The 25,798-nt window shown below is 43.5% G+C and overlaps 2 protein-coding genes across 11 annotated transcripts; one reads left to right on the top strand and one right to left on the bottom strand.

Moving 5' to 3' along the window:
* Window positions 1-264: 264 nt before the first annotated feature.
* Window positions 265-2,016, bottom strand: LOC122619008 (protein jagunal). The gene is made up of 3 exons (XM_043795673.1): window positions 1,818-2,016; window positions 1,170-1,542; window positions 265-1,110 (listed from the first exon to the last, which is right to left on the bottom strand). Exons 1-3 carry the CDS (start codon window positions 1,904-1,906, stop codon window positions 979-981), a joined length of 594 nt encoding a protein of 197 aa, XP_043651608.1. The 5' UTR covers window positions 1,907-2,016; the 3' UTR covers window positions 265-978.
* A 1,058-nt stretch (window positions 2,017-3,074) lies between these two features.
* Window positions 3,075-25,717, top strand: LOC122619001 (exocyst complex component 4). 10 transcript variants are annotated; one of them, XM_043795654.1, is made up of 19 exons: window positions 3,075-3,274; window positions 3,795-3,976; window positions 17,940-17,990; window positions 18,062-18,125; window positions 18,180-18,508; window positions 18,983-19,054; window positions 19,248-19,256; window positions 19,686-19,798; window positions 19,855-20,017; window positions 20,343-20,553; window positions 21,813-21,901; window positions 22,163-22,503; window positions 22,563-23,313; window positions 23,388-23,512; window positions 23,571-23,864; window positions 23,930-24,331; window positions 24,393-24,996; window positions 25,051-25,257; window positions 25,321-25,717. In XM_043795654.1, exons 2-19 carry the CDS (start codon window positions 3,917-3,919, stop codon window positions 25,495-25,497), a joined length of 4,062 nt encoding a protein of 1,353 aa, XP_043651589.1. In that variant the 5' UTR covers window positions 3,075-3,274; window positions 3,795-3,916; the 3' UTR covers window positions 25,498-25,717. The 10 variants fall into 10 exon arrangements, with proteins under 10 accessions (XP_043651589.1, XP_043651585.1, XP_043651584.1 ...); XM_043795650.1 differs by lacking the exon at window positions 19,248-19,256 and adding an exon at window positions 19,439-19,444 and having other exon boundaries at window positions 3,795-4,003; XM_043795649.1 differs by having other exon boundaries at window positions 3,795-4,003.
* The last annotated feature ends 81 nt before the right edge of the window (window positions 25,718-25,798 follow it).

Here is a 25,798-nt window from a genome sequence, read left to right as displayed (position 1 = left end):
GGTAGATTCTGAAAAACTGATGCCTGCCGATTTTTATTTACTTCAACCTTTACACCCCAAAATAAAATGCGATTTTTAACCCACTCAGAAGAACAAATATATATGCATCTTTATTAATCGATTTTTAAAAACCTACTTAAAAATTCGAATAATAAATTACGATTTAAAAAACATTATTACATTGAAATTCAATTCTCAGTTTAGTCTGGCGACATGCCTGTCACTACACAGTATTATTGACGATCAGAAATTGAAAAACTTTGCTTTAACACTCAAATTGCATTTGAATCCTTATTTATAGTAGTGTGTAAACGTGACAGAAAGTTGTAAATAGTTTGGGGCAGTTTTCAAACGTTCGTCACCCGACTCACAGCATGGCACTGTGCAGTTCAATGAATAAAATTCAAAATTAATGTACTTGCAAAAATGAAACGGTTTCGAAATTTGTTGAAAAGTGAACTAATTATCAACTAAGCGAGGAAGTAACCATCCGCGGACGTAAACATAGACTGATGTACGCATATTTTCATGTGTAAATATATATAAAACGTTTCTAACAAACACGAGGCACGTCGAAATGTAAGTCAGCAAAAATGAAGCGATCTCTAGGTTGGTTTTCAGTTTTTATTCCGACTCGAGGAAATTTGGTGGCTTCAGTTGCTTCTTGTCTTTAGATGACCTCACAAGGCTGCGTGTGTGTATATATGTCTATGTGTATATGGATAAGAGTCTATTTAATCAATTTGAACGGTTTAACTTTCAACTAACAATAAATTTACCGCCGCTTCGTTTAGTTTCGACCATATGTTTCCCTTCCTGTATAACTAAGTGTGCGATACCTTAACAGCTGCATAACTTTAGATTTATCATAGTTTCATTACGCTTTTGTGCACTAGTGTTTTGAGTTAGTTTCAAGTTTCCAAATTATTTACAACTAGCCCTGCTTTGCGGCGTTTACTAGTTTGGCGAGTATTTAGATTACTGGAACTTGCGCGTGGCAGTTCTGGCCTTCCAGGCCTTAACCAGGTTGTAGGCGAAGTACAGCGTAAACCCGTGCACCTGGAAGCCCACAAAGCAAAAGGCGTACCAGAACACGCCGTACGGATAGCCCTGTTGGGAAACAGAGGATTAGTAAGGTTCTTAAAGGATAAACTGGCCCGGTCACTTACGCGCCACACAAAGATGTCTGTCTCGTCCAGCTCTACCGACTTCTCCAGCGTGGCGAACTCCCACACGTCAGAGAAGTAGTAGGCGAAGCAGTAGAAGAGCGGCAGGATGGCGAATAGCAGGATGGCCATCATATACTTTTGCATTTCGCGCACCTTGTTGCCTCTTGCGGCCGAAAGGCCTAGGAAGGATGTGAGCAACGACGCGGCCCACACATACTCCCACCACAGGGGCGGTGGGACCTCCAGCTCCTCGATCTCGAGCACAAAGATATCTAGGCGGTCAAGGATGTCCGAAGTTAGCTTGGCCAGCATCACGAAGAAGAGCAGGGCGTGAAAGAATATGCAGTACTTCAACCTGGACTTGTTTAGCAGGCTAAAAGAGCAGAGAAAGTGGTCGTTGAGCGGGGAAACTGTGTGAGTGAGCCCGTTACTGGGGCGCACATGCTTATTGTCTAGCTGGCACTTTGCCCACCCGCCTCCTGCAGCAGCAAGTGGGTGGGAGCTCCAGGGAGCTCCGCCGCCCAGCCTGGGGGCCAATTACGATTCGGATGCGTTAGGTGCCACCTGCATCTACTGCCACATGCGCCCCAGTAATTAGATAATTTCTTGTGTAGGAGAGAGCTGTCGATAGGACAAAGTGTTATTAACCTAATTTGATATGTGCCAGCTACGCGCTGCCTGAACTCGAAGTCGGTGCCATCGGTGCCCGCGACCATTGGTCCGCCGCGCGTTGCCATTTCGTTGCCTTCGTTCGTGGGTCGTGTCGTTGGCTCACGTCGTTGCTTATTTTTAATAAATAATTGCACAAAAAATAGGGCTGGAACCAGAACCGAAGTTTGTCCGATACTATCGATGCCTTCAGAAGCTGGCGCGTATCGATACTCTCCTCGCTACCATCAATTACTTTCGCTTAAAAACAGAGAAAACAACCGTTACAAAGTGTAGGTAAATTTCGTCAAGTTTTAGTATGCCAATTTTTGTGTTTCTTAATAAAAAAATATATATTATGCATTGGAAGTCAGATCAAGGTGGGAATTTTGAACTATTAGCAATTTGAATAACTTGGCCATGCGGTCGTGGTGGCTAGCTGCGCTAGGAAAAATTTTATTGGGAGGATAACTTCGCTATGCGAGGTGTGTAACCTCGCTAATGTTGTGTAGAGAAAGTGTGTTCTATTTATGTCGAACTTCAGCTTTTACTTTATAAAAATGTTATTAGTTCTGAAACAAGTTAAAACAAAATGTAGATATTGCTGTTAGTTAGCAATATTGATTGTATTTGTATTCCCCATTATAAATATAAATAAAATCATGTAAAATAAAACCATGGCCATTCTAATGGCGCTTGCTGCTTAAATTTCTGCCCCTCATTACATTTCCGACTACGACTTTTGGACGATGAGTGCTGGTTGCAAGACTATGTTTTAAGACGGTTTTCCATTCATAGGAGAAGTGCACTTCTCAATTAGCTATGATGGGAATGGACGGGTCGCAATGATATATATAATTTTAGTTTCTCGTGCCGTTGTTTTTGAATTAGAACTGCAGTTCCTATATCAGCTAGTCATGCCTAGTGCGTCAATACGAAATTATCATAATTGGGAGCAAGTGCTCTTTGATAGCATTATGCAAATCGGATGCAGCTTTGTGCCCGAATCAGTTCTCCAGAATGCAGATTGCAAGCAGTAAGTGTGTCCGGCGGTATTTCGGCGCTCTGTCAACTGACGACCACCTGTTGCACCGAAATCCATAAATCAATCTGCCAAGAAACAAGTAGCAAGGAACAAGCAAATCGACGAAAGAGAGGGCGACGGCGTTTAAAAATAAAATAATGAATTTTCCATTTCAACAACACTCTCTTTATGCTCGCCGCGCTACAAAAGTCGACCATTCGGACCGGGTGTGTCATCAGTTCTACGGCGGTATTCCTCCGATTTGGACGCGTTTTTATCGCATGCGATCGTCTCCGCGAAGTCGCGTCTTACCCCCTCCGATTTTAATGCCAGTTATTGATAACTTCCGCACAAATATTTATGCCGAGCTTGGTGGCTGAGACCTTTAAGCCCAAAATTGAAGTTGCGCCCTAGTTTCGAATCGGTTCCTACGGTAATATATCAAAGTACCCTTAAATTGAGTGATATTTGCACTTTGATTGCATTTTAGCGCCAAGTTGATCATGAGCCGTCTTTCTCAGAGTCCGTCAAAAATATTACAAATACGCGGCAGATTTCCTGTGTTGTGGGGCCGGGACCTCCAACAAATGATGCCTGATATATCTGTTTGGCTCGTTTTGGCACGCTGGCACCCAGAGTTACACTGGTGTCTGAGAGACAAATAATGCTATATGAAATATGAACAAATTGCCAAACCCTAAGAATAGAAATAAAAGGAATCCGGCCGACCAGCAATTGCCATGTAGGAAGGCAAGTAAGATGGCTTCTGAATAGGAACTGGTATTTGCGGATAGGTCTTAGTGTCCATGATCGATATCTACCGTATTTGCATAGTTTTGACTTTCAGAGCTACGTGTGCCGTGTGATATTTGCCTAGTTATTACAAACTGAAATCCATATCGAGCGAGTGCCTTAGATAACAGTGTTTGAAGTTCTTCCTTTTTTCGTTTCAGCTGCGTTGCCCAGTGATTTCTGCCCCTAGTGACTTGTCGGTTCCCGAGATCGGTCTCCCATAATCCGGATAGTCCAGTACCAGCTACCGATCCTGAACCGAATCCAAGCCCCTAGCCCAACCATGTCCATCGCCGACAAACGTGCCTCCTTCGCGCGCCGTGCCGAATCCCTGGTGGAGCGGGTGAGAGTTATGAATACCATTTACGAGGTACCGGCATCAAGTGACCACGGATCGTGAGATCGATACTCGATTTTGTTTGTTGCTTGCTGTCTGCTTGCTGATTCAGATTTATGTGGCCAGCACTTGCTGGTACGGCTCGTAAATTATGGCTCGAGGCGTTTAATGTGTTTCACCCTTGCCGACACTTTCCCAGTAGAAAGAACAGTCCCAGTCCCCAGTCCCCGTTGCCCAGTCCCAACCCAGTAGCATCGATATATGTGGCACATACATATCTGATTAGGTACAAGTGGCCGTGGGTGGCGGGGCATTTCTCGACTGATGGCGGTGCTGTTTGGCGTGGTCCGACTGCTTTAATTAATCTGAAACACTCGTACATTATACACATCGCCTTAATGAGTGGGGCCAAATTGTGCTCGGATCAAGGTCGTCGAAGTGTTCCCTATCACAAGACCGATTGCCACTTATGGTATGGGTATGGTTCTTCGCCCAAATGTGTGTTTCTGAAGGGCAGCTTTTGGGGCTCTCAAATGCATGTATGTCTGTTCTTGAGGGGAAAGAACGGCCTTTTTGGCCCTGAGAACCAAAGCTATAGGTGACACAGGTCACCACGAAACATTCAGCTATGTAGTATTAAAGTAACTGTCTCTGAAAGTAACTCAGCAAGTAACTGGCTCCTGGTCCATGTAGGGCATAACATCATACACTTTCGTTTTAGCTTTACCCAAACGCGCTTAAATAGTAGTGCTCTCGTTATGTTAACGATTTTTATAAAGTTTAATAAAGTTTGGAGCCCAAACTGTTTCCCTCACAAATCAGTTCGACTTGCTACCCTCGAATATTCCAGCGAAATCTTCGCATCAGCGGGGCATAAAAAAGTCATTGCTCTGCGATTCTCCCGCTGTCTAGCTAAAAATAAGTGTCCCCAAGCAAAGTGTCCCCATAAGTGCACGGTCATCGTAGCTGCGGCAGTGCTTATGCTTCTGTGTGGGATTGTGGGATTGCCACACGATGAGTTTCAGCAGAATAGCCCCAAGCGAATTTGTCAGTGGTTGGGAGCTATGGAAAGACGGCAAGGAGTTACATCGAAGTAGGGAAAGGCAAAGTGTCCATTTAATGCCATGCCGCCCTGAAGCTTTAATTGAACGGGCTGGTCAGGGCGCACAAACTCTGAAGACTGGATTCATTCGTCAGGCGATCCATTTCAAAATGATTTCTGCACATACATGCGTCGAATACCAAAAGAATACAGGGAAAGAAAGTCGATAAAGTTAAGAAAATGTTCAAGAATAGTATTTTTATTGTGTACATCTGATTTGAGGTTAACCACAGTAGGCCTATTTTATTAATTATGTTTTGTGATATCATAAATGTTCCGTCAGTGCGAGTTGTCTAGCTTATGATACTTTAATTTAATTAAAAGCCATAAACTGATTGATTTTTGAAAGATCAACGGATATTGCTTATTGCTAAGTATTTGATTTCAAATTCTAAAACCTGTCTACTAAATACTATGTATTTTTTGCTGAATATAAAGCTGTGCTAATAATGTACCCTCTTTTAGCAAAGTGTTCAAAGAAAGTGGAAGGGGCTTTCTTGAGCCGTGCCAAGTGGGGGAATCAAAAATGTTAATTAAATTTTATTAAATTCGGTAGAAGGAGGGTGAAACCCGAGATAGGTCATTTGGGAAGGGGTAGTTCGGGTCCAGGTGTGAGTTTGGGGAAATGGCGTAACAACGGATTGGGTTACACTTTGCATTTCAATTTGGAAGAGTGGAACCGGATGATGGTAGTAATAGTGGTAATTATGATGATGATGGCACTTATCAATCGGCGGGGGATTTTGGTGACCAAAGCTTCATTTGCATTCAATTCGCACGACCTTACACTGGAGCATGATCGATGTCCCCTTAAGCCATCCCATATTCCCCTCAGACTCCTATCGTTCTGCTTGTGAGTCCAAAAATAAAAAAGGCAAATAGGTTGTGGCGCGCAAATTCGCGACTACCACGACCCTAAAATATCGAGCAAAATAAATGAACGATAAAAAGGTAATAATGAGCGGCATAAATAAATGCATAAATATCGAGCGTAAATATATATAAGGCAGACGCATTTGCTCAAGTGTCGCCGTTGTCATCCTACGGTTGTGGGCCCTTCCAGGATGTGTGTTTGGGTTGCCATTTGGGCTTAAGTGTTCCGGGCTGATCCTGTTGATGTGAGCGGATGCGTGCGGGAAAAAGGATGTTCTTGGGTATGCCATGCCAGGATTTAATCTGTTGCAAGTGTTTAAAGTTACCTAGGCTCGTTAATATGTATATCCAGAAAATACATTTCAGTTGCCAATATTTATACCCGTTACTCGTAGAGTAAAAGGGTATACTAGATTCGTTGAAAAGTATGTAACAGGCAAAAGGAAGCGTTTTCATTTTTGTATTAGTCTTGTAAATTTTTATCGATTTCCCACAAAACTTTTTGCCACGCCCACTCTAACGCCCACAAACCGCCAAAAACTCTCCTTTGCACTTCCACTAGCTAAGTAACGGGTATCAGATAGTCGGGGAACTCGACTATAGCGTTCTCTCTTGTTTTTTATTCAAAACGTTAGGTCGTCTTGATTAGCCTAATTTGTGGTATACGTTCGGAGATAAAATACGAGAAAATACATTGTGTATTAAAACGTGTGTAAAATGAAGTAAACTTAATCCTCAACAGTTTACATGAAGTCCTTTTATTTATTTGTATTTGTTTACCTTTGAACTGCACCCTTGAGATGGCTTTTTCTTAAGCTCCCATCCAAAAATTAAACTATTGTTTATCCAGCAATGTCGCTTTATATGTATGTATATAGCTCCCACTTCCAAGTCACAAAAAAATTGATTGGATTTGTTTACCAAGAACCATTGCATCCTGTTTCTCTGGCTGTCGACAAGTCGCCGTTTATCTCTTGGAATTTAGCGATTGTTTCCGGGAAGACCTTGAAGTAGAGTTTCTCGTTTCCCGCTTAACTTTGCAAATTGACATAAATAGGATGTTTGCGCTTTGCCAACTCCCCAGATACCTCGCTATCCAGCTACGCATCCACCCAGCTACTCAGATCCGCAGTTTGGCCCACCTGAACTCGTGCTCTGCGGATTTTGCCGCCTGTGGCAATCGGCTTACGGACTTTCAATTCAAGCCACCCCTTCTTAGCCCATTCAGCCATTGTCTGCCACACCTACACCATCAGCTAACCGCTTAAGTAACGCCTATCTACTCATGGACCCATTCGCCTTTCCTGTTCCAACGCCATCCCGCCCATAAATCCCACTCCTGTGCGGGGTTTTGTTGTGGGTTCTGAGCACCTGCCTGGATAATTGTGGCTGACAATGGTGTTTGTTGCTGCTCGTTGTTTATGTGCATGTACCGCTTTTCCTTCGCACGCCTTTCGCTGATTCCTTTGTTTGACTGCCGGGCTTATGAACTTTCTGTCATCAACATCCCTATTTGTGTAATTAAAGCTGGTGTCGAAATAAAAACACAAAAAATAATGGCACATGTCTGCTTATAGCCTGGGGGGAAATGCCGACAACTTTTGAGGAGATCAGCGAATCGCGGATTCGCTCTTGAAATATAAAAGGAAATATTTCAAATATTTTAAGCTGCTCCCTTTTTGCTTGTGTAAATGCAATAATTTAAAATTGCATGGGCCATCATGTTTCCAAGCTAAAGCTGGCTTCAGTTTCACCCAATGTTTTTTGGCTTACCCCTAATTGGTTTCGGTATTATGCACTATTCCACCCAACTTTAAATTACATTGACTTTATTCAGCATTTTCGAGCTGCATCATCGGTAGTTTTGAGGGGTGGCCTCCGATGTCAGCACATAATAATAATCCATTCCATCATAGCTTCGTACCAGCCGCACCTCTGCCTCCTTTTCCATGAATATTTATGCTTTGTGGCCCCTTTCCCCATCCATATCAGAAATTGTTCCACCAGCTTGCCACGCCCACGCCCACAGCCCCTCGGGGGCATAGCCGCAGCCGGCTTGACCTAGGACACGCATATTTCTAATGCGCATTTCGCTACAGATGTTGGTGGAAATGGGTGGCCGCGGTGACCGGGGAGTACGGGGTGTCCGGGGAGGAGAATTTGCACATTTCCCGCGCGCTCACAAATTAGAACATCAAAACAAAAGGGCAAAAATGGCTCAGAGCAACTAGAAGAACGGCTGGAAATGCGAGAACCCGCCGACAATAAAGTGTCTGCGCAACAATGCCCCCGAACACAAAGTAAGACAAAAGGATTTGTATATTAACCCACGCAAATAATTCACACAATTCACACTTACAGTGCCGAACGTGAGTGGGCGCCGAACTAAGCGCGCCCAAAAGTAGGCGACGGAATTCGCTCGTTAGGAGCTGTGGGTGCGCTTGTGTGCGTGTGTGTTGCAGTATGAGCGTTGCCAGATGAAGAAAAAACGTAAAAGTAACAGAAACTTTTAGGATTACTTGAAGTAGGCAAATATTGAATATTTATATTTTGTAGTCGGATCTACAGTTTGTACTAAAAAATTACGAAACAAAATGAGTAAGGGGTTATAATAAGCAAGCGAGCACGCTTTAGATAAATGAATATTTTAAGTAATCGTAATGCATTGTAGCTCCAAGAAACAATTATTGCCGCATACAAAGTCAAAAGATCAGAAACACAATATCTGAATGAGAAACTTTTCATACTTTCATACTTTTCAACACAAACCTCGATTGAGAGTCCACTTTCGTAATGCGTAGTTTGTGGGCAATCATCTGGCCACGCTCTGTCCAACACCTTCCCAACAAACTGCCCTACGGCAACATTTCAACACTTTCCCCGCCCCAAACCGCTTGTTTTTACACTGCAGCATCCCTGCGGGAGCGAGAGAGACAGGGGTAGAGGGCGGGAAGAGTGGGCAGAAGGCGATTTCACTTGGCCATTTCACTTTCCATCATTTTGTTTTGCTACCCATTTCGCTCGGATTCGTTCCGGCTCGGAAAAGCTCGGCTTTTCACCGGCAATGGGGATGGCGTCGCACTTTCCCATGATAAGACAGTTTTCCCAGTCGTCGCCAGGCGTTCGAAGATTGCGCATCCCATAAAAAACGCGTTCACGCCCGATTCGTATCCGATTTCGGTGTCCATCGTCGAGTGCTACTGTGCGCCTGATAGAACGCCGTTCGACCCTCGCAACCTAGTGAAGCCACCGACACCCAAATCCCGCACCATGTCGAAGCCGGGAACCCCTAGGCACGGCGCCGGCTCATCCTCAGCAGCTGCTGCCACCGAGAAGATTAGCGTGAGTTCCGACATACCAGTTTACCGCCGGGGGCACTTGGTACCCAAGTCGGACAGCTATTCGACAAGTGCATCTTGGCTGATTTGGGATGCAGAGCACTAGAACACCATGTTCCGCGACACTTTCGCCCATCGCGTGCGTTTATGCGCTTTTCTAGAATTTTCCCTGTGCGTATACGTAATATTCGTAGTACCCCGTGTTTCAAGTGCGACGACTTCTACTAACATCTGAAATGGTTTCATCTTTAAAAAAAGTGGGGATAGATACTTGCACGGAACTTAGTGATAAAATTGCAGACGAGTGAATTATTTTTCACAGCGTGCTGAAAAATGTTTTATACATACTGTACCTCAAAAATGTAATTGGTTTTTTTCCCTCTGAAAAAGGCCTAATAGCACGGAGGTGGAATATTATTCTACCAAAACAACGTATTTCTTTTTTAATGATGTAGCATTATATATTTATCTCAGGCTGAAGAAGTTACCAAGAAATTCCGTAACAGTTTGTGGATTTCTCTAGCTAAAATGCGTCCCTTTTCTTTCTCCAAATAGGTGAACGCGAAAAGGTAAGCCACGCTGTGCCCCCGCGATCGAATAGAGAATATAGTAACATGCAGTTGGGTGATAATTGCTTTTTATTTTCGTGGTCCTGTGCTCAGTGAACTGGGCTCAAAGGGCATAGCATACTTTCTGACTTGCGCCTCATAAAAATTGCATAATTGTCGTCCTCCATGTCGTTGTTTGTGCAACTCTTTGTGGGGTTCTGTGGGCATGGGAGTGGGCATGGGTGTGGGCATGGGTGTGGGCATGGGTGTGGGCATGGGTGTGGGCATGGGTGTGGGATGGTGTGCCTCAACCATTAGCCTGGAACTGGATGTTTCCATTTGCGGTCGCATCTGGCACACAGCAACTACGTAAAGCGGGCCAAAACGAATCTAGGTGCTCAAATGGACAAAATTATAGCGTTCGTTCGGTCTTTATTACGTGCTATTTCCTCTTTTTATTAGGCAGATATTATATGGCGACAAATTGGTACTCCCTTTAATATGTTTCTTGTTTTGTTAAAATGCTACTTTTATTTGGTAGTTTGCATTATATATAATGTTTAAATTAAATCTTCAGCAAGACTTTTGGAAACAGCACTTCCATTAAATAAATATTAGCTTGGTAGCATTTTTTCACTAATTCGCTTTTACCATATGGCTGGGTCAAGATTTCCACATTTTCCTTTTCGACGGAGCTCATCAAATCCTGTCCACAAAATAAGCTGCGCTACTTCCACCCCGACCACATAGTGCACCCTCTTGTCCTGGATTGCAATCCCAATTCAAATACGCTGACTAAAGGGCTTTGCTGGAATAAGCCTCTGCGATATATAGCTGGTTTCCTGCCCTACTCGCTTTGTTTCTCATTTTCCGCAGGTTTCGCTTATCCCTTCAGGCGAAGTATGAATGCGATGGGATTTAATTAGGAAGAAAGCATAATGGGGAGTCGGCTGTCCATATAGGGGTATGCATTATACATGATCTGCTGCAGTCCCAGGCCCAACCTATTTTCCCACCCACGCTTTTTTCATTTTTCTCCGACATTTGGGCTCCGCGGCGCCTTCATTTGCCGCCATGAAGAAACATCCCGTAATTTGTGCTGGTCCACACTCACACTAAAGGATAGAAGTCCTTTTTGGGGTCAAGTTTCAAGTTTATGTATTTTGTTCCGCTTAGCCAAGTTTTCACCGAAGCATCTGGCGTGTCTCTCTCTTTTCGTTTGGGGTCCCCTGGCCACTAGGGGAAAACTTGTTGCCTTCAAAGTCATCAAAAATCAAGCGATTTACGATTGTATTTCCAATTGTTTTTTTTTTTATAAAAAATGCATTTTAAAGTAAGTTGGAAACGGCACTATTCTCAGCTCGGTGGCGTAAGACTTTTGCCATTGGCAAAGTGTGAAAGTTTCTAAAGCAAGGTGGCGTATACCTTCTGGTACCCCGTCGGCTCAGAATTCTGCGGCTCCGGTCGCAAACTTTAGGAACATTTAATTGGTGGCTTTAGGTACCGGCCCACATGTCCTCGTGATTTGTTTGTGTCTACATAAACTTCCCTGGCAATGCGGTTGGGCCGCCAGAAAAGTGTGATGAAATTTTGTTTTCACAACTTTTTGCATCACTTGGGGGCTTTCGCCTTGATGCTCTCCCTGCAATGTTTTTCATAAATTCAAACGCTTTTAATGTGCTGTGCGGCACTAAGCGTCAAGATTTTCAGTGCCTTCATAACAGCTTCCGCAGGCCGTTGGAAAAGTGCGGCCAACTTGTACTCTTAGATAATGCCCAGGAAAGTCAAACAGATTCTAATAGCTAAATGCGGGATTTCATTGCAATGCAATTAGATTCGCAAATTGTTCAGGACGCGAAGGGCCGTCGTGATGATCGTCTGCAATCGTAGCAGCTACTATTTATTCTCATTAAATTGTGCTACTAGGTCAGTATAAATATACAAGTATGTTCTAATTATATATACCATCAACATGCTGATTCTCTGAGGAGAAAATGGCACTGCCACCGACGATTACTATACAGACTCGATTTTGCGCGCATTAGCAGGATTTACTGTGACAAATCAGCTGGGAAATCAAATATCTTATCAATTATGTGGCCTGCACGATGCACCTGCAAAATTCATACCTCGCAATTACTAATTGAAACATTACGTCCGCCGCTGGCTATTCGGAATATTAATTGAGATTAATGCGATGTTTATAGAACGAACTCGCAAACGATACAAGTACGACGGACCAAAGGCTCGTATCAGAAAAATAACATTAAAAAGTGAGGCATAACATCGGTTGAATGAGCAGGGCGAGAGGCATTCCCCAGAACAACACATGAAAGCAACCAATGAAATCCTCAGGGTGCGGACTTTGGGGCATCGGGGGATCCCCAAAGTGCCTCGATGGAAGTGTGGTTATGAGCCGAAATCCATTTACACTTGAATTTGCTTTTGAACAAAAGTCCGCCCATAAACAAACTGGGAAACAAGACGGTCACCGGTCACCAGCCATTAAATAACGAATCGAATGCAATAAATGTAGCCTGGAGAGAAATCCCAGCGATTGAATAAGGCGTGCTCGGGGAAGAAAATGCTGATTAGCGGAAAGGAAAACACGGCGTTTGGTTGGAGGCGTCTGTGGCCTGTGTTCAATGGAAAGCACTTTGTTAAATAAACTTTCAGTTCTAGTGGCGAATACTTCTGCAGCAGACTTGGCACTCAAGAGTCCTTAGCTTGGACCCGGCTTTGTTGTGTCTGATCTTTAGCATCCCCATCCTGGCTGATGAGTTGAAACGGTTATAATCCACCTGGAACTGCGGGACTAGCTTTCAAAGGTGGTGTATACCTGATGGGTAATTAAACAAGCACAAAGAAATTTGGCCTGAATGGATGGAGTACTGAGGTGCGAACCAAGCTTTTCGACTTGTGTACAACGATTTTTTGAATATCCAACCAGATGACAACTTCAGGGTACAGCAAGTTTTCTCGTTCTTGGTAAAATATGATTTAAAAAGTTTGTTTGCCCTTCATATTTGCTCTTAGAGCAGCTTGTAGATATCCGTTTTGTTTAGCAGCTTAGAAACAGTATGTATATCAGTAACTGATTGTAATTTTTCGCCTTAAAAATTCAAGTCATTAGGAACTTCAAAATAAACAAGAGCAAACACCATAGCTTAATTTCTCGACTATTATATACCGAGCGAGGAAGAAGTTTTAAAATAAGCCTGAATATTACATCCTTTTGCGGAAATAGTGTATCAGCCAAGCCATCAACTGTGAGATCCATCAGCAATCCTGCAGACTGAACACAAGGCTATGAATCCTGGGATGATGGATGCAGGGGCTGCCGTGTGTAATGGGCACTTCGGTCGCTGCCACATGACTGCGACATTAAAGGGGAATCGTGATAAATGGGATTGGCAGGGGGCACGGGTTTACGGGTTCACAGGAATCGAGATTCGGGATCGAGACTGAACGGAAAACGGAAAAGCACATTCAGCCGGCAGGAAGGGGAAAATCTGCGAAAAACTGGCAACGTCGACGAAGTCGGGAATATGGTGATACAAGGATGTGGAGGAGATACATGTACGACCAAGTGCTATGGCAACACGAAAAAGCAGCAGCAAGGAGGTCAATGAGTTGACACGTGCTCAGCACAGCGACATCCCGGCAAGCTGCAGCATTGAGCTTTGGCTTGGGGCAACGCCTCAGCTTGGGAGGACTCCCACCCACTCACTCTTATGGAAAGACCTCATTCGCTTTCGTTATCCTGTGGAGAACAAGTGATACAGTATTATGCATGTTTTCCAGGCTTTCGGGACTTCGTTTTGGGCACACATACCTTCTACTATGCAAAGCAGAACGTATATATTTGTATCTGTTACAGATATTCAAACATATATCCGGAAAATGCTCGAAATGAAAACCAAACTTTGCGGACATGAAAATGCAATTCGTGTTTCGCCAAATTGTACCACTCTATTTTGTTGATGTCAAACAAGTTGGTTATTTGCCAACAGGAAAATACATTCTTGTGTGCGTTTTAAGGAATACCTTGGCGGTATTGATGTTAAAGAAGAACGGTTTTTGGGCGGTGAGAATAGACGTGGCACTGTTCTGAAACACTTGCCCAATCTCAACGTCCTAGCTTTTATAGTTCCCAAAATCTAGAAGTTACACGGACGGACGGACGGACAAGTGGGCGTTGCCAGATCGATTGAGCTGGTGATCCTGATCAAGAATATATATGCTTCATAGGGCAGCAATCGCTTTAAGTACTTTTCAACGAATCAATTACATCTATTACATCTTACATCGTCATCAAGAATTGAATAACTTGCCGATGACTGTTGCCAATTGAAGAACTGACCTCAACTTGGTCTTTAAAAATCAACTCATCGCTTATACGTGTTTCCGTCACAGGAAAATTTAGTCAAAGACATGGCAATTATAAAGTCGTATGCCTCAATTAAGAAATCAGATGCTCATGGCTGCAAAAACAAGGCAGAGTGCAAGCATTGACCCAATCGCAAGTCAATTAAAGTGCGACGAGCAGAGACTGAAAACCGGCAGAAGGGCAGGGCTAGACTTTTGCACGTAAATCAAACGATTGAGCCAAATGACTTTTTAATTGACTGATGACTCTGGCAATGGCAAGATCCACATACAAGGGCCCAACAAGTTTTTCTGACGCAATACGAGTTAAATATGTTCTCCTTATAATTGGAAAGAAAATACTCGAAAGTGAAAGAAAACTTTTGTGGTCAGTCGCATCAACTTTATCCCATATCGTCGACCTCTTTGGTATAATATAACGCTATAGCCCTTTTTTTGTTTACATACTTTTTGTATACCCGTTAGAATAAAGGGTATACTAGATTCGTTGAAAAGTATGTAACAGGCAGATGGAAACGTGTCCGACCAAATAAAGTATATACATACATATATTCATAATCAGAATATGAACACCTCGATCTCAGGAACTATAAAAGCTGGAATGTTAAGACTAATCATGTACCTTTTAAACACAGCGCAAGTTTTTTTCCAAATGTTGCCACGCCTACTCTAACGCCCATAAGCCGCGCAAAACTAACACGTCCAAATTTTTACATATTTTTTATACCCGCTACTCGTAGAGTTAAAGGGTATACTAGATTCGTTGAAAAGTATGTAACAGGCAGAAGGAAGCGTTTCCGACCATATAAAGTATATATATTCTTGATCAGGATCGGTAGCCGAGTCGATATGACCATGTCCGTCTGCCCGTCCGTCTGTCCGTCCGTATGAACGTCGAGATCTCAGGAACTACAAAAGCTAGAAAGTTGAGATTAAGCATACAGACTCCAGGGACATAGACGCAGCGCAAATTTGTCGATTCATGTTGCCACGTCCACACTTTTGAAACATGTTTCGATATTTTTTCATTTTTGTATTAGTCTTGTAAATTTCTAACGATTTGCCAAAAAACTTTTGGCCACGCCCTCTCTAACGCCCACAAACGCCCAATGCTGCCACGCCCACAAAACCGCCAATAACTGTATGTGCTGAAGACTCTCCTTCGCACTTCGAATAGCTGAGTAACGGGTATCAGATAGTCGGGGAACTCGACTATAGCGTTCTCTCTTGTTTTTTATTATTTTTCCTCAATTTCTTCCGATAATCCATAAAATGTTGAAATGTAGCTGAGTGACGGGTATCTGATAGTCATGGAACATGTCTATAGCACTTTCTTAAGCTTGCATTGCATATTTAAGCGTTACTGTAATGTTAGTAAGTGATACGTAAAATCAATAGGAGAAATTTAATTCATAGGATTCAGCCTGGGCATTTACTTAAGTTTGTATGCGCTTCATTTTGTTCAGTGCACGTCAGCGTATTAGAAGCATTCGACTGTTAGTCAAGGAAAATTACTGCCGGAGCCAACCGCACGACATCCGTCATCCGTAATCCGTGGGATGTGAGTGAGGTCAAATGGCGAGGATTCCGCTGGGGGAAGGTAAATGGATGGGCTTCGGCAGGGCGTAAAGTGCAGTCAGCCAAGTGCAGGTGGCACCATCCAGATCCGCACACCTTTCCACGTTCACCCACAAAGTGTGTTGGGAGCGACCCATTTATTGGCAATTTCATTATTTATAAGCTTTTTCCATGGCATGTATGCGTCTACACTTGATCACTGTGATAGGAAGACAGGTGCAAAAAAGGCTACACTTGCACCATCCACAATTCGCCTACGATTGACAGTACCCAGGTTCTGGTACAGAGTTCCTCTTCTTTCCTCACCAATTTTTAACACTTTGGCTGCGAGCATTCTTGGAATACACCAAGTAAATAAATTTCCCACGCCCTCGAGATGTACTTCACAATGGATTTATCGCTGTAAATGTTACACAGTTCAAAATGTATTAAAGAACAAGAGAAAACACAGTACAATAATTAATAATACATGGAGAATTAGGGCTATGTCATTTATGTATAATAGTATCCAATGCGTTCGATTCGTTCTGAACAGAGCTAATAGTTGTGTCCTCTTCTCCTACTGCGCTCTATCGTCCTCGGCAGAAACGAGCGTCCAAAGCTTCCGTTCCCAGCCCACTTACACCAATTAATGCCAATTGATTTGTGACGGCGAGCAAGCCGTCTGCTTGTTTATTGTCCATTATGCACTGGCCTCATCCAACCACTGCGGCCAATCCTCCCCAGCCACTTCCCACAATTGCAGCTTGTCGCTGGATTCGCGAGCACAGCCAACTGCATCTGGTTGATCCAGCATCCTGGCTCCGCTTTTTGCATGGCCTTGGGCGGGGATATTAGCTCTGTCAGCTGGCAAACGGAACGAAGTTACATAAATGGTAAATTTGAGTGATTTATTTATGGACCTAATTTGAATGCAAAACTTTTTATTGGCAGACCCGCAGGTAAAACGAAGGCTTGCAAATGCTGTGGCGGGCACTCAACAAATGCATTTACATAATACCCATTCCGCTTACTTATCTATTTACTGGCTTACACAAAACCCTCCCAAATGAGCGGGTGGGCTGGAGCTTTCGGTTAAACCGAATGGACATTAAGGGGCTTAGGCAAATTCTTGGCCGGAAGAGTTTCTTGGCCCCGTTGGTCTTTTGACACTTGTATAGTTTCGCTCAATTTCAATAAGTGTTCGATGGACGTGGGTGTGTTATTCGAGCCTGTATTCGTGTGGGTGCGAATGCTCAGGACTCGCAGGACAAAGGAGGCTGCCTATGCTTCCGTATCAATTTGAGCTTCGCAGGCTTATTTTCTTCACGCTTTACTGAATTCCGAAATAGGCTCTGTCTGGTAAGGCAGAAGCGCCTGAAAGTGATAGGCCGAACACAACACACTTCTCTCCGCAAATCAAACAATTTTGTGATGGGTTTCTCCAGAGCTTGAGTTACACAAATCGATGTGAATAACGTGCCCAGTATCAATTTAATTTACGCAGTCATATGCTAAGTTGCTTGTTATTGAAGAGTGGAAAGTTTATACGCGTTTCCGAGCGTATACATTTTATATATATGTACATATATACTTGATTCGAGTCTGTCTGACCGTATGACCGTTGAGATTTCGCTAAACGGCCGTGTTTTTCCAAACTTTTTTACTTGATCGACAGATAAACATTAAAAAAAAATTGTTAATTTTTCATTTTAGAATAAAGTTGTTAATACCAAAAATACCCCTGTCTTCATGGATGTGCGGTGCTCGGGCATGTCCTTATATTCGCATTCCGTATTCTGTTGCACGAGTGGGTATTTATTTAATGCACACGCACATATTTACAATGCCGTTGAGAGGGGTTCAAATTAAAATCCAAATGTACACAAGGCAGGGATACCAGGTAGCCGCCAAGACATCAAGGACCTTCCTAAAGCAAGCGCTCAAAAAGTCAAATGCATGGGAAAACATTTCACATTTTTTGGTCATTTCATGCCTGTAATTTTTCACGCTTGAGTTTGTATTTATGGCAACGTGGAAATGATTTTGCCTTTTACTTTGCTATGACCAAAGTTTTCCAGTTTTCAAACTTCCCTCTAACAAATAACCACATTCCGGGCACATACTTCAATTTATTCACATTTCGATTACCGCTCCTGCAGAAATACAATATCAGCACAGAGAAATGCGGGGATCTGACGGTGATAGTGCAGGTGAGTTGGGTTCAGACGCCGCCCCTTTCAAAGAGTATCACCTTACCACACCATATTTTCTTATGATGTAGGGCGACCTGTCGCAACAGGAGAAACGCGCCGTGTTCATCACGGTTCACGACCTGGGCTGCAACCGTAAGTAGGCGACTCCCGGGAGAACTAATTGACTAATCCTGGCATTGTCCTCAGACAACTCCTTCCAAGAGTTCGTGAGCAGCCCCTGCATGACGGAGATCAAGGAGCGCTCCTGCTTCATCCACGTGGACGTTCCGGGGCACGCGGACAACTCTGAGGCTCTGGTCGACGGGTTTCCCTTCCCCTCGCTACAATCCCTGGGCGAGGACCTGGTCACCGTGCTGGACTACCTGCACGTGAAGTACGTGATCGGCCTGGGCGAGGGTGCCGGAGCCAATGTCCTGGCCCGCTTCGGACTGGCCCATCCCAGCCGGGTGCTGGGCCTTATTCTGATCAACGCCACTGGCAGCGCCGCCAGTGTCCTGCAATCCTTCAAGAACAAGGTAAGGAAGATACAAGGTACTATCATCCAGACTTAGCTCCGTGTAATTGGCTGCCAAAGATTCGGATTCGGGTTCTTAAACATTGGTGATGATTAAGTTTAGGCAAGGAGTCCTCAATATCAATTAAATGTTAAAATGCAATTCAAATATATTAATTCCAAAATGTAGTCATTCAGTTAAATGTTATGTACAGTTTTGATGGTAAAGTTAAATGGCTTAAATCCGATATTAATATTAAACTTTTGATGATAAGAATACAAAATATGTGTACCATCAAGTATTCATGATTCTTTCCACTTGTACTGCGGCGTTTAAGACGTTACTCATACGCAATGTTGTTCCGAAAAGGAAAAGCTTAAAACGTCGGAATTCAAATTTCGAAAGGAAGATAATATTTAGCAAGCACTGAGATTTCATATCAATATATTTTTTTTCCTGGACTCCACTAATTAGTCTGCCTTCTATACATTGCAGTTCATTAGCTGGAAGAGCGACGAGGTGGCCCAGTCGGCTGAAAGCTTTCTGATGTACCACAAATTCGGACACGTAAGTAGTGGCAATCGGAGGGACGGGGAAAAGTTTCCATCCTCACCAGCTTAACTGACCATTGGTCTGCTGCTGTGAAGTGCGTGTTGTCGTTGGTTTGATCTCAGTGTCGTACTCATTACCTTCTGTTCTATTTTATGTTTAAACCTAACAACACACCGCCGAATCGAATTCTATTCGTCTGCGCTTTCAGGTTATGGAGGTAAACAGATCAAACGTCTCTTAAACAAGTCCCTTCCTAATCGAAACCATTTCGCAAAACTTGATTAAAATCTGTGCTGCAGTGCTCGCTGAAATTCGAACTCCCATAGTTTTAGGTTTTCCTGTTTACCGGCATGTTTATTTGTTTATTTATTTGTTACATTTTTCGTTGTTTTCTTCTAGAACTGGGTATGTACATAGTTTTCCCCTCAAGAATTGGACCCAAGCCACTTTGCAACCAAAATTGGAAAGAAAATATTACATATGTATATGATTCGTGCACGACCTTACCTTTAGTAGTTAGTACGTTTAGTAGATAGTAGCTCTAACTTGTAGATCGCTTTAACTTACCAAATTTCCGCCTCATACAAATGTTCTGCCCTCCTAAACACTGCTGCCGAAATCCGGTGATCGGCGGTTCACCTTACAGCAAATCGTTGGCGAGAACCCAGACAAGGAGAAGATCGTGGCCGAGTACCAGAAGCGTCTTCACCGATCCCTAAATAGCAAGAACATCGGACTCTATGTCAAAGCATTTATGAAGTAGGTTTCGCAATGCAAGAGTTGTATTCAAACTAACCACATATCTGTGCCTCTAGTCGCAAGGACCTTACGCTCAAGGGTTGCAAGGTGGATGTCATCCTGATCACGGGTATGCTTAGCCCCTATGCATCAATGGTCGAGAAACTTCATCGCGACGTTGAGAAGGAAAGAGTCACCATTCTGAAGATCGAGCGGGCTGGTGATGTCCTCGCCGATGCAGTAAGTGTTGTTTTTATGCCCAAAGCAGTCTAGAATTAGGAATACAACTTATTACTTTTGCCAGTCGTAGTAAAAATGATTATTCATATTTAATATGAAACAAAACACACAAAAATCACATATTTTAGGTATGGAAAAAGTAAACGGATGTTTCAAATACAACAGCTGCTATCTAGTACGAACGGTCAAATCTTGTTAAAAATGTACTTAGCTATTTGAATTCACTTGCATAGTTACATATTGTCGTTGGAAATACAGTCTTGTACAACTTGTAAAATAATTTGATTACATGATAACTAGACTTGCAAATCCACAAATTTTCCAGCCCGGGAAGGTTGCCCAATCCATACTGCTGTTCTGCAAGGGACAGGGTTTGCTCACGTCGGTGGTGATGCCAGGCGTGGACCGCGGACGCGCCTTCTCCACGGCTAGCTCTGGATCGTTCGAGGGCGCTAACGGATCGCGTCGCCTGTCGCGCGGCATCTCGATGGAGGACTACGACAAGCCCAACATCCGTCGGCTCAGCATCATGAACAGTGAGTTGCCTAAGAAGGAGTAATCGAAACCACGTCACGACACGCCCACGGCTTCAGCTGCGAAAGTGCGCCTACAGCGTTGGTAGATTAAGCTTAGTTGCGTATTCAAATTACATAAACTAGTAAAATACTGTTATTCTGAACCCAGAGCCAAACAATCATCCCAAATGCAACTTCGTTTCTAGGTCGAGGGAGCGAAATTTTTAGCCAAATTTGAATTAGTAAGCGCTTCAAGTTTTCAAAGAGCAGCAAACACAACACAACACATTGACAATCCGAATGGATAGAACTAAATCGAAAACTGTATTTACACTGCGTACTTAGGATTAGTCTTATGTACATAAATATGTAACCCCAAGAATCCCACCTTAGAATCTGAAACAAAGGCCAAACATCCATATCTAAATCTTGAACTCGAGCGATCTTATCACAACTGCTACCCATGAACCTTAAAAACGCAATCTATATATGTAATACCTCCGAATAGTAAACTGTACCTATAAATACGTAGAAACTAGTATGAAAAAATCCCAGATGTTACCCCTTCTCTACTCTGTCACCCTCAACTTTTTCAAATGTAGCTATTTTAGCACAAAAAAAAAAATTATAAAAAAAATCCTTTTCAAAAGATGCCTATTTAAAGTATTGATAACAAGCAAAGGCACGCTGATTACATATTGTAAACATTGCATTGTGTAAACAATCAAAACCAAGAGCAACCCCAAAACCAAAGAATATTTAATTGCAATGTAGGTGTCATGCGTTTTTTAAAGCAAGTATTACAACTGTTTTCTTACATTGGCTTTAGCTTAACTTTCAGTGAAGACCTATAAGTCGACCAAGCCATTCATTTAAGTAGATGCAACTACACCGTTACCCAATAAAGTTAAATAAAAACGACATTTTCTGAGTTTTAATTTGCTATTTAAAATATGACATGTTGGGAAGTCTACTTTATCACTCCTAACTGGAGATTTTAAATCGTTTGCATTGCAGACTTGGAATCCCATTAAGTGACATTTCACTTTTTGTACGTGACTATAGGCAAAACACTTTTTGAGCTTAAAAAATTCAAAAAAAGTGTCCATCACTAATCTTATCGATAGTTTAACAAGCCTTCGGTATTTGTAACACTGCTCGAACGGTCACTTTGGTGCTTAAGTGCTTATTTTAACAACAAATTTATGAGCAATTGCTGAAAAATAATGTTGATACTGAGCTAACCTGTCTCCCTTTTCGACCCGTCGCCCACCAAACAGCCAAGCACATCTTCGCCTTCAACAGCGTCTACATGGACGCCCCACCGCCCACAAAACCTCCGAGGGGAGTGAAGTACGGCAAGGATGAGGTAAATTTCTTCAAACCCTCGCTGAAAATGGTGTTCCACTCGCATCACAGTTTCTCCAAGCAATAAAGCCATCTGGAATTGCGCCTGGTTGTGTTTTTTTCGTAGATAATGTTTTTTTTATTTGCCCGTTGCCTGTATGCGGTCCCAAAGTTGATGACGACACCATTTGGTTGTTGTTCCTGTCGCACGCCCTCTTTTCGCTTAGCGATATTGTCTTAGATTTACCATGAGTAATTCCCTGTGGCCGGCTTACTTTTGCAGTCCGCAGGATGTGGCTTTCTGGTTAACGTTATAAAGTCTCTGGGATTCAGCGAGACCACCGAGGAGCGCCAGAAGGAGAAGCAGAAAATTGAAGCAGAGTTCAAGCGCTCGGATCTACGCTTAAATGAGCTGGTCTCGCGGCATGACCAGCAGCTTACTCAGGTGCTGCCCCTGTTCAGTCAGGTGTCTTCGGAGGTGACGGCCAGCCGGGAACGGATTCATACCGTCAAGGAGAACCTTGGTGTCTGCAAGCGGCTGCTGCAGTGCCGGCGCGATGAGCTTCGGAAGATGTGGACGGACGCAGTACAGCACAAGTACGTTCTGGAGATGTTGGAGCAAATGTAGGTCACTTTGCCTTTGTTGTTTATTGACCCCCGCTAACTAGATAATTCCTTCCCAGCCAGGAGTTGCGCAAAGTGCCTCAAAGGGTGGTGGGCTACACCTCCAAACGCCAGTATCTGCATGCCAGCAAGGCCCTAATTGATGCCCTGACCACCCTTAATGGACCCCTACAGGCCGTCGAGGGTTTGTCAGATTTGCGGACCGACCTACAAACCCGACGTCAGCAGCTTTACCTGCGGCTGCATGAGGAACTGGTCACCCAGGTGTACACCAACTCGGCCAACGAGGCCCTCTCCTCGTTCGAACGCACCAACTCTAGTCGGTTAAATTCCAGTTTTACTCGGGGAATAAAAGCTCGTCGCTCTACGGATCGCATCGAGGCCAATGCTCGAGTGCGCAAAGCGCTGGCTGAAATGGCTCAGAGATTTGATTTGGACAAGGCAGAGGTTATTGAAGACGCAGATCTCATTTACCCGGAGCTGAGCATGAGCTACTTCGTTGCCATTATAGTGGAGTCGTTCGGAATGCTGCACAAGGTGCCTGACTCTCTGGAAACATTGCGCGTCCAAATCCAAACAGAATTGCTTAACGTGGTGAGGCACACAACGCATCTGCTGTCTGTGAATGGAGCAACGGCGGATACCAATCCGCTCCTTACTCTTCTGGAGGTCATATTTAAGCAGTTCAAGTCAATCGCCAAAACGCATTCCTTGTTGCTGAAGAACTATTTGTCGGTGGGACAGAAGTACTCTGTGGTTGGACCCCAACCATACGACCTAACCGATTTCTGGGCCCAGGCTCAATCAGTGGTAAGTGATGGATTTTCAAGCTGTTCTGAATCGCACTTCAGCTTTCAACTTTCTGAATCAAATTTCTATTTAAGTTGCAACTGTTGCTCACCGACTACTTGGATATACAGAATGCTGCCTCGGACGAAAGTGCCCAGACTGGTTTTTCAGAGCCCACCAGTAACATAAATTCCTATTTTCTAAGGCGCAAGGTGCCGAGGTAAATTACACGTCAGTAAACGGACTTTATGTATTAACATACTTATTTTAATAAGTAGCACCAAGGGCTCAATGTTTAAGTTCGATAAGTCATCGCACGTTGGCACCAGCAGCAATAGCGACTCCTCTAAGGAGCATCGTCGCAACGCTTCGGATGTCTCCGTGGATGACAACCTGGCCGCCCAGCTTGGTGGCAGTGGCAAAGGCTCCACCTGTGGCATCTTTCGTCATGAGAAAAAGCAGCGGGAAAAAATTCTTATTTGTACACCTGATCAAAATATCATTACCAAAGTGTATCTACCACTAATGGGATATATCAAGGAGATAGAAAACTTTATGAAATGCAAGCCAGGGTAAGATGATACACTTGTACCTTCTGGCTCGGATACATCGAAATAATTTTGTATCGTATTTTCAGGCAACCCTGCAGTCTACATGACTTTTTGAACAACTACATTAAGGATACATTCCTATCCAAAGGCCACAACCGCAACCTGCAGCTGACCATAGAGTCGCTGTCGAAAAATCAAGATGCATGGCGTACTATTATAAGTCCTGAGGAAATAAAGGCTCTTAATCTAAGCAGGCCGTTGTTGCAGTCTACTGTGATGGTCGAACGAAGGTTGATGGAAACTAGGAACCTCATTCAAGACTTGCCCTGTTACTCTGAAGATCTGCTTAAGATGGTATGTGCTTTGTTGAAGGCCTATCGAGAAATATGTCAGGCGGCCTACCGCGGAATCGTGCAGCCAGATTCGGAGGATAAGAGAATTTACAGCGTCGCATGGCTAAAAGATGAAGATATTAGCAGGTTTTTAAAGTAAGTATAAAAGTTTTATAGCAATATGTATTTAAAATTCTACTTATTGTTAATTGTTTAGAACGCTTCCCAACTGGACAGATTTAAAGACCTCCAGTCAGAAGTCGCGTCACAACCGAAAACTTCATCGTGGAAGCTTTGAGCCGTCGGAAGAGGAGAGCCCGTTGCAGGTTCAGCAGCGCAACATCCGCGAAGCTGAAATGTTGACCAGTAATCTAGGCGAGGGTGGGATCACCCAGCAAGAGATTTTGGTCGAGATCAGTGTTCTTAAGGAGCTGGCTATACTGCAGGAGAGCATGGAGTGGTTTTCGTGCCGCGTGTCGGAATTTGCCAACGATTTACGCCGGCCGTTGGTAAACGGACTGAACACAGTTTCTGCTGAGTGCGGCGCTGACATTGCAGTGAAGGATGGGACGATCAAAGTAATGACTAATCTAGCTTTGGAGTTTGATGAACTGGCGAACACTTGCCTACTGGTATTGCATTTGGAGGTGCGCGTTCAATGCTTCCACTACCTCCGCTCAAAGTCAAGTGTCAGGACCAACAGCTATGTGGGCTCCAAGGATGATATCCTAGAGCCTGACCGCCAGGTGCAAGTGTTGACCAAACGACTGTCTGAAATGGATGAGGCGTTTAGTGCCACTCTACATCCAAGAAAGACCAGGGTAAGGTTAATATATCTATCCAGCTTCATTTAGCTTTAACGTATTTCTCTGCAGTACATTTTTGAGGGTCTGGCGCACTTGGCATCGCGCATTCTTATACAGGCCTCCAATTATCTGGAGCACATAGATCAAATAACCGTGCAACGCATGTGCAGGAACGCGATTTCCCTGCAGCAAACATTGAGTAACATAACTGCCTCCAGGGAAGTGGCTTTGGATCAGGCGAGGCACTTTTATGAGCTGCTTTGCATGCAGCCAGATGTAAGAGTGATTTACCAAAATTTTTTAATATACCTATCCACTTAGAAATTTGCTTTCCTACAGGAAATACTCAATGCGTTGCTGGAGCGGGGCACTCAGTTCTCAGAGATGCAGTTGCTTAATGCCTTGCAATTGTCCTGCAAGTCCTTTGGCATAACCGACGCCAATCTCTTGGCTTCCTATCAGCAGAAGCTGTCGGACATACTAGGCGCCAAGCCCTCCAAGGGAGTAATTGTGTAATTAACGTGGCAGCCGGTGGGGAAATAAATTTTAATATCCATGCTTTGGTGTACATCGGCTGTAGATGTAAGAACAAATTGTGCATTCGTGATAAGCTCGAAATAATTATAATGTTCTGAACATGTTTGGCGAGCGCTAAATGTTACGATGTTGCCTTTTGTAAAGTTCATGATAGATTGGACACAATAAATGAGAATTCAACAACGATGTTTTAACTGTATTAAATATGTCTTTTATGTAACCATTGTATATTCTAATCTATTCTTTAATTACAATTTGGGCTCCAAAGAATAATTTCAAC

Source organism: Drosophila teissieri, chromosome 3R (genome assembly GCF_016746235.2).
Source record: "Drosophila teissieri strain GT53w chromosome 3R, Prin_Dtei_1.1, whole genome shotgun sequence".
NCBI classification, from domain to species: Eukaryota; Metazoa; Arthropoda; class Insecta; order Diptera; family Drosophilidae; genus Drosophila; species Drosophila teissieri.
The sequence above is the reverse complement of the archived record's forward strand: the minus strand, read 5'-3'. Positions and strand labels throughout refer to the sequence as shown.